Source organism: Zingiber officinale, chromosome 5A (genome assembly GCF_018446385.1).
Source record: "Zingiber officinale cultivar Zhangliang chromosome 5A, Zo_v1.1, whole genome shotgun sequence".
NCBI lineage: Eukaryota > Viridiplantae > Streptophyta > Magnoliopsida > Zingiberales > Zingiberaceae > Zingiber > Zingiber officinale.
In genome coordinates, this window is record NC_055994.1 from 84603298 (window position 1) to 84612537 (window position 9240).

The window sequence follows — 9240 nt, forward strand, 5'->3', positions numbered from 1 at the left end:
CACTAGCTACCTCCCGGATCAATGTTCATCATGTTTCTCAGCTTTGACTTGTATTTTTCATTTGGAAGTGTTTTCTAAATCTTTTGATATCGATCATGGAAGAATATGGACAAAGATCATAAGAGCATCTATTGTTTATGAAATCTTTAGATAGACCTCTCATTTTCAATTATAGTTAAATGGGCGGCCTATTTAACACGAATTATTCAAAATATTCGTACATTATTCAATTACTCGATCATGTAGAATTTAGTTGCTAGCTTCTACAATAATGATTTTATGTATTTTGATTTTATTTCTCTAAGTGATAACTTAATTAAAATGATATTTTCAATGAATAAAACAAATGATGAGAGCTTTATGACGCTTACTACATTTTAAATGAATATTATATAATCATAATTGATCATGTAGAAACTAACATGTAACTTTTATAACATATAGAAACTAGTTACTATCTTCTACAACTGTGACTTCATACCATTTGTTTTTTATTTTTTTTTAAATGATAACTTAATTAAAATAATATTTCAATGAATAAAATAAAAATATAAATTTCATAATATTAATATATTTCAAATGAACATAATTTAATGTATAGAAGTTAATATGTAACTTCTACATTATATAATAGTTATTTATTAATTTCTATACATGGTAAAAGTTAGATAGTAGTATATTGTACTCGATCAGGATGTTTTAATAATAAAATCATGGAAGGGGCATTTTTTTAAAATAATAATAATAATATGATGTTTCTCCCCTTTTAATTTATAGTTTTTCAATGTAAAAAGGAAAAATATGCGAGATTTTTTGTCGTATAGGAAAAACTAACGTAGGGGACATGCTTTAGCCTTTAGGAGAAAAAGCAAGAAAAAAAGTTAGTTGTTTGACAAAATTCCCAAACGGCACATCTTCAATGCAAAAGTTGTGTGACACGGAAGAAAATAAATTTATCAAAATAAATAAATAAATAAATATATATATATATATATTTAAAAATATTCAGAGACATTTGATTATTTGATTAAGATGGATTGGATAGTTTGACGTGAAAATAATATGATTTTTTTAAAAAAATAAAATAAATGAAACGATATTTGAAGCCGTGACACATAAAATTTAAGCCACCAGAGTCAAACGATCCGGCCAGCAGCTGAATCATCAGGTTCCCAGAATTGTCATTTTACTTAATAAGATTTTTATTATTTTACACGATTAAAATATTTAGATCACCTAACTTTCATAATTTTAGAAAATACCTATCGCAATTTCTTTAAATTTTTATTCAACCCATTTAAAAATTCATTATTCTTTATATATATATATATATATATATATATATATATATATATATATACAGATTTGATACTGCGCGCGACGGCACAGTGCGCGACTGTGCACGTCGCGCGCAGTATCAAATTTTTTTTGTTTTTTTTTAATTTTTTTTTAATTTTTAAATTAAAAAATAATTAAAATTTTTTTTACGATTTTATTTATAGGGTTCAGGCTTTAGGTATAGTGTTAAAATTATTTTTTTTTTTAGATTTTAACTATAGGGTTTAGGATTTCTAATTAGATTATAGTGTTTGGTTTAAAAAAAAATTAAAATAAAATTAATTTAAGTATTTATTGAATATTGTAATGTATTTAGGGGATATATCTATATATTAAATTTTAAATAAGGAAATGTTGAATTTTTAAAATTCAAAAAACAAAAAAAAATAAAAAAAAAATAAAAAAGCGCTGTTACTGTGCGCGACGCGCACAGTCGCGGTCGCGCACAGTAACAAAACTCTATATATATATATATATATATATATATATATATATATATATATATATATATATATATATATTGATTTTAATTTAAAATGATTTAAATTTTAAAAAATGTTTTTTTTTTAATTTACAAAGTTTGATAAAATTTTATCATAATTTCATTATAAGATATAAGACAGTGATAGTCACTAATAATATTATCAATATATTTCTAAGATATCTCTGCTTCGAAATTTTTTAAAATTTTTAAATAAGATACGTCCATATGTCAATTGACCAATAGATCTAGAAAATTTAAAATAACTTTAATTCAAAATTAATATACTGTTGAAAACATTATATCTATGCTCTCATATATAAATTCATGTAAATTTTAAAAAATAAATTTTTTGAATGGATAGAACGGATTCAGTGAAATAGTTAAATCCTTTTCATCTTAATTGTAATTTGAGAGTATAATAATAATAATAATAATAAGGCAAATTTAAGTGTGGGAAAGAGACAGAGGAGCTTTTATTTACTTGGGTGAGTTGAGGTGGTGAAGGGAGAGGACGATGGCTTTTGGTTTGTTCCAAAAATCCCCTTTCTCCTTATTCTTCGCGATCTCACAGCCCAAATTTCAGTGCTAGAGAAAAGAAGGGGAATAGGAATGTGCAGCGGATGAGATGGGAGGAGAAGAAGATTCTGTTCCTCCGTTTTGTTGTTAGATCTCAGTGCGATTTGTTCTTGCAACGGAAGAAAAAGAGAAGAAAAAAAATAGATCTTTTCTGGGTTTTATTTTCCCCTTTATTTTTCTTTTTATTAGAATTCGTCGCCTGTTTTTTTTTTTTTAAATTTTTTTTATTTGAGAGAGATCGATCGATCGATCTGTCTGCGTGAAGAGGGGGAGGTTTGTGGTTGGTGAATTGTGGTGGTTTTGGATTAGAAAAGATGAGATTTTGGAGACCGGAAGAGTCGATTCCGATGAGTTCGATCGATTAGGAAGGAGAAAGAGAGAGAAGAGATGAGGGCAGGGCTGAGCACGATCCAGCAGACGTTGACGCCGGAGGCTTCGAGGGTGCTGACGGAATCCATTGCTGAGGCGGCGCGGCGGTGCCACGGGCAGACGACGCCGCTCCACGTCGCGGCGACCCTCCTGGCCGCCCCCGCCGGCCTTCTCCGCCAGGCATGCATCCGCTCGCACCCGCAGTCGTCCCACCCCCTTCAGTGCCGCGCCCTCGAGCTCTGTTTTTCTGTTGCCCTAGACCGCCTCCCAGCCGCCAATCCTGGCCATGCCGCCGAGCCTCCCATCTCGAACGCGCTCATGGCGGCTCTCAAGCGCGCCCAGGCAAACCAGCGCCGCGGGTGCCCCGAGCAGCAGCAACAGCCACTCCTCGCCGTCAAGGTCGAGCTGGAGCAGCTTCTGATGTCGATGCTCGACGACCCCTCAGTCAGCCGTGTGATGCGCGAGGCCAGCTTCTCCTCCACTACTGTCAAGGCCGTCGTCGAGCAATCCCTCTCTTCCCCTTCTTCCTCCGCCGCCACCACAGCTGGACCCGAGCCGGCGGTTATTTCTCTCGCCGCTGCCTCTCTCGCTCCCTCCACATCTCTTCTTCCCATTCTAACCAATCGCGCCGCCGCCCCCGGCAACGTCTACCTCAATCCCCGCCTCCATCAGCACCAGAGTAGCAACGGCGATGCCGCCCCGATCGCTGCCGGAGGCGTCGCTGATCATCCGCGAGCCGAGGAAGTGAAGCGCGTCCTAGACATCCTCTCGAGATCCAGAAAGCGAAACCCCATCCTCGTCGGAGACTGCAATCTCGACTCCGTGATGCGAGATGTGCTCCAGAGAATTCAATCGACGGACGCCTCATCGCCGCTGCGGAACGCCCAAGTCATCCCCTTTGCAAAGAATCTCGCCGCAGCCGTCCCCGCCCCCGACCATTCCCAAATCACCACCAAGATCAGGGAGCTCGGCAGATCGATCGAGTCCACGATCAGCAGCGGCGACCGAGGCGTGATCGTTGATCTAGGAGACCTCAAATGGCTCGTGGAGACCCCCGGCGGCGGCTCAATCCAACCACAAAAGCCAACCATCTCCGAGGCTGGCCGAGTGGCGGTGGAGGAGATGGGAAAGCTTCGGAAGCAGTTCGAAGACGGCGGCAGTCTATGGTTCATCGGCGCCGCAACTTCAGCGACGTTCATCCGGTGTCAGGTGTACCACCCTACGATGGAGAACGACTGGGATCTTCAAGCCGTGCCAATCGCATCGAGGCCATCCCTCCCCGCCATGTTCCCAAGGTCAAATCTTCATTCTCCTCTTCCTGATCTATCAGTTTGAAACACTTAATTGGATTGCATTCGGCAACATGGATGAGCAGTACATCCCTATTTGAACACTGATGATTACTAGAACCCATCGTGTTCTTCACTATTATGGATTCTTTACTGTTTTGGATTCTTCTGTATGAATCAAGAACTGCTTTACCTTCTTAGATTCTATAGCTGAGTAATCTATTTCTGGTTCTTCTTACAGGTTCGGGGGGATTGGCATCAGTGGCAACTCTGTAGATGGCCTGACCACTGCAGTTCCCCTTAGACGAGCACCGGAGAGCACTGATCCCTCTTCTGGAAGAACGACCCTTTGCCCTCTGTGCACGGAGGGCTACGAGCGCGAACTGGCTAAGCTCGTCGCCAAGGAATTCGAGAAGTACTCTGCGAAGCCGAACGAGGGCGAGGGATTGCCGCAGTGGTTGCAGGTTGCCAAGCTTAGCAGTGCCGGCAACGCCATGGCCTCCGCTGCTCCTCTTCAGGTCTGAATCAAGTGCTGATCGTATGGCTCCTGCGCTATCTGCGACGAGGTTGACCATGTGTGCCGTGTTCTTGTGCAGTGCAAGGAGGAGGAACTGCTCTGGAAGAAGAGCACCGAAGAGCTTCTGCGGAGATGGAGCGAGACTTGCTCCGGACTTCATCAGAATCACCGTCAATCGCCCATTGGCTCCAAGATTTTCTTGTCTTCATCACTGTCCAAGCCGCCTTTCGGTGTTCTCAGACGGAATCCATCATCGGAGCCCAAGTCAGCCTCTCGCCGAACCCTGCGAGAAGTTAGTCCCCCTGGCAGCCCAGTGAAGACCGATCTCGTCCTCGGGAGCTCGGTTGTTTCCGATCGTTCCACGGAGAAGACGCACAGGGAGCGACTCAAGGATTTCAACGGGTGCGCGCCGGACGCGTTCCCCGGTCAGCAGAGGGCCAGAGTCGCTGCCATTTCCGACATGGACATGTTCAAGAGGCTACTCAAGGGGCTCACGGAGAGAGTCAGTTGGCAGCCGGAAGCAGCTTCCGCCGTCGCCAACGCCGTCATGCGATGCAAATCCGGCGACGGAAAGAAGCGGGGAGGTGCCACTAAAGGCGACGCTTGGCTGCTTCTCCTGGGGCCCGACAAGGTCGGCAAGAAGAAGATCGCCAGCACTCTGTCCGAGGTAGTTTTCGGTGCTGGTCCTGCGGTCATTAACTTCGACAATGGCGAAGAGTCGAATTTAAGTCACCGAGGGAGGACGCTGATGGACCGAACTGTGGAAGCCGTGCGGCGGAACCCTTTCGCCATGGTCGTACTTGAGAACCTAGATCAAGCAGACATCATGACGCAGAGTAAGATTAAGCAAGCGATCGCGAGGGGCCGTCTCCTCGATTCGAATGGCCGGGAGGTCAGTCTAGGGAGCATCATCTTCGTCCTCACTGCGGATTGGCTGCCGGAAGAGCTGAAGAGCTCATATCACTCCTTTATCCAGTACGAGCAGAGCATACTCGATTTGGCTTATGGTGGAACGGAGTTGGAGCTTACGACCGGGGATCGGCCATGGAAACGCCATCCAAACTGGGTTTGTGACAGTGACCAACCGATGAAGCTGAGGAAGGAGTCTTCTTCCCTTTCGCTCGATCTGAACTTATCAGTCGGAGTCGACGCCGTCGCCGCCTCCTCGGCAGGGGAAGGGTCAAGGAACTCCAGCGACGTCACCACTGAGCATGAGTACGATAAGGGCAGGCTCGCCGTCAACAATCCGCCGTCATCCTTACCGCCGGAACTCATGGAGCTAGTCGATGAAGCTGTGACATTCAAGCCGTTCGACTTCACTCAGCTCCGAAGTCGCGTTCGCGAGGCCGTGTCGGTGAAATTCACAACGATCATGGGCCAGGGACGGGCGATGAGGATCGACGACGACGCACTCGACCGAATCGTCGGCGGTCTGTGGCTGAGTGGTGCCGCTATCGACGAATGGACCGAGAGGGTGTTGGCTCCTAGCTTGAAACAACTAAGAGACAACTTGAAGGCCGCCGCCGCCAACGGCGCAGGCCTCCTCATCATCCGGCTATCGGCTGTAAAGAGGAACCAAATGCCGAGAAGTAGAACCGACGACTGGTTGCCAACGACCGTATCCATCGCCATCGACGGCAATCACGACAGTTAAATCAGTTAGAAACCGCCTTTTTTTGAAGCAGTATGTATATACTAGTTCCAAAAAGCAGTTCTTTTAGAGTTAATAATGGTGATACACCAAGAGGAACTTTAACTACTACTCATCACCATAGGTTGTAGTATAGGTCGGCGAAGATTCATTACGATAAGAATAATCTGTTCCATAATATTCTTTTTCTTTTTTGGTTGTTGAATTTGTCCTGAACATCTTGTTCTTCATCATCACTGATCATCTAAGAAAATTTGGCATTTCATATTTGGCTGTGATATGGTTGCAATGAATGATTATGAAGCTCTAGCTTTGTCTCAGGGCTTCACCAATGCTTCAGCTTGCGAGTGGGTTCTGTTGTTTCTGTCGGCTTACAGTTGGATTGCTGGCGACACCACAACCACTGGAACCGGTCACTGCTTTGTGTTGTGGATAAGGATGGAAGTGAAATCAATTCGCTAAAAAACAGAGGAAGAAGGGGCAGGAAGACCCATTAGGGCCTTTACCAGGGCAGACCCTGGGGAGGTGCCCTGACTTGACGTTTCTTGGCACTGACTCCGAGCAGAAGAAGAAGGGTGTCAGAGGATCCATCTGCCTTTTAGCATCTATCAAATCAATTGGCCTTTGGAAATGAATAAAATTCGACAGTTGACCATAAACACCTTCTTTGAAATTCAACATCATATGATATTGCTCTTTAAAAATTAAGATCGCAGTGATATTATTATAGTGATATAATGGTTGAACAATTCCACAAGTTGGTTGTTTGGTCAATTGCTGAACATAATTGAAAGAATACAAATCCACTTTTTCGATTTTTCTCCATGGAAACAATCATCATCAATGCAGACAATTAATGCATGTTTTTGTTTTTGTTTTTGTTTTTTCTCCATTGAAACAGGCATCTAATAACTGAGATGGCTTGAGCAGATGGACTTTTGTGACCATGCATTAAGGGGTTGATTGAAGGACCACCTTAAATCTGAAACAAGACAAGTTAAGAAGAAGAGCAACAGAAAGAGGAGGAGGACCTACACTTCACTGTGGGTTCATGTGCTTACATTGATTGCCTTTTCTTTGCACCCTGTCCATGATAAAATAGCACCAATGGGACCTTCATATCGTCCCACCGAATTAATTCTCATCGTTCGAATGCTCACTTTTTCCCTTCTTTATATCTCAATTCAAACTCCTTCGAACGAGAAAGATAGATAGAAGCATTTGCAAATTCAAATTACTCAAATATTATGATGAATTCGATAGGTAACCAATTCCTTCATGGTTAAAAGGTCAATGTTTGGCCTGGTTCCACCATGGCCATTTCATTGCATTGGTCCAATGTCACCTTTAGATATATTTTGATGCGGTGATAAGAAGAGGTCCCACTCCGCGAAAGATAGTTGTCATGGTGGAGATCAAAGTCAAGGCGGTCAACGCTCAGATATCATCGATCGGTCGGGTGATCATGCCCGACCGGGGGGAGAAGGTTCCGGTCCGATCCCGAGGGGAGAAGGTGTTGAAACCCCAGATTATTTTGATGTGATCAAACAAGTTAAGTTAGGTTCTGTTTGGTTTAACCCCTGTACCTAAGTGTGCAGGAGCTTAGGAGCACAGGAAGTTGAGTGGAAGATACGACTAGCGAGAATGATGGCACGGGAGAGAGTCGACGGGCTCGGTGTGTCCAAGAGACGAGGTGCCGCGGAAGAGTACACCGGTGGACGAGAAGAACGTACGTGACGTTCGAGGGACGAGAAGCCGGGGAGGAAGGCTGCTCGAGGAGAAGGCCGAAAACTAGGTTTGAGTGAGCCCTATTCCGGATGACCGAGATCACCCAAGCGAGCGGAACTGGAGTGGAAGACCCGCACTGAGGTGAGCAGAACCGAAGCAGAGGGCCCGGACCGAAAAAGTCAACCATGTTGACTTTTATGGGTCCAGGCGCCCAGAACCTCAATCTTATCAGATTCGACGTGTCCGTTGACCGACGCCTCGGGGATAGAATTCTATCCCACTCTAGACGCCCGAAAATCTTCCAAGCGCCCGGAACAGTGCTATAAATATAGCTCTGATTTCTGTAGCTCATACAACGACTTGTAATTTCTTTCTTTCTGTTTTACTATTGTGTGTGAGTTGTTAACGTTATAAGAGGCTACTCCGCCCGAAGGAGATCTTCAAGTGCGCTTCATTTTTCTTGGATTAACAATCTTCTGATTGCAAACCAAGTAATTCTCCTTGTGTATTTGTCTGTTTAATTAGTCTCTTAACTTTTTTTACAAGTGTTCTTAATTAAGCTATAAGTCGAGAAAGAGTTGAGTTTATTTTTGTAGGATAATTTACCCCTCTCCTCTTGCTGGTCATCAAAGGACCAACAAATAGTATCAGAGTAAGGACGCTTTAGAAGAACTAACCGTCGACCGAAACAAAGGAACTAATGGCTGGACCAAGCATCATTCTACTAAAATTCGAGGGAGACTTCGCACACTGGAAACGCCGAATGGAGGTATTTCTAAAAACTGACTTTGAGATTCGTTTAATAATCAAATATGACTTTGTAGCTCCTACGAATCAAAACAGAGAGAATAAGGAAGAGAATCTTTGGATGAAGAAAGAATAAAATGATTCCGTAGCAAATAATTGAGTGGAATATCACTTGCTGAGCGTGCTGCTGCCTCAAGAAGTCAACCATATCGGGAGCTACTCGTCGGCCAAAGAACTCTGGAAAAAATTCCTGTAACTCCACGAAAGCACATCCGAAGCCAAGCTCACAAGACGAGACATACTTCAGAACAAGCTAACGAATATCCATCTAGGAAAAGGTGAGAAGGTAGCTGATCTACATGCGAAGGTCAAAGAACTAATCACCAGACTCGAAAACCTCGGTGAAACGGTAACCACCCGGGACTCGATACGCTATGCACTCAATGCCTTCCCCAAGACTCCAGAATGGTCCTCGATAATCGACGCCTACTACATCTCAAAGGACCTGGAGGTAAGTACCCTAGAGGAACTCTTTTCTACT

The 9240-nt window shown here is 43.5% G+C and overlaps 1 protein-coding gene across 1 annotated transcript; it reads left to right on the forward strand.

The window, feature by feature from the left end:
• Positions 1 to 2278: 2278 nt before the first annotated feature.
• LOC121980811 (protein SMAX1-like) lies at positions 2279 to 6491 on the forward strand. Its single transcript, XM_042533034.1, has 3 exons — positions 2279 to 4062; positions 4298 to 4574; positions 4653 to 6491. Exons 1-3 carry the CDS (start codon positions 2786 to 2788, stop codon positions 6225 to 6227), a joined length of 3129 nt encoding a protein of 1042 aa, XP_042388968.1. The 5' UTR covers positions 2279 to 2785; the 3' UTR covers positions 6228 to 6491.
• The last annotated feature ends 2749 nt before the right edge of the window (positions 6492 to 9240 follow it).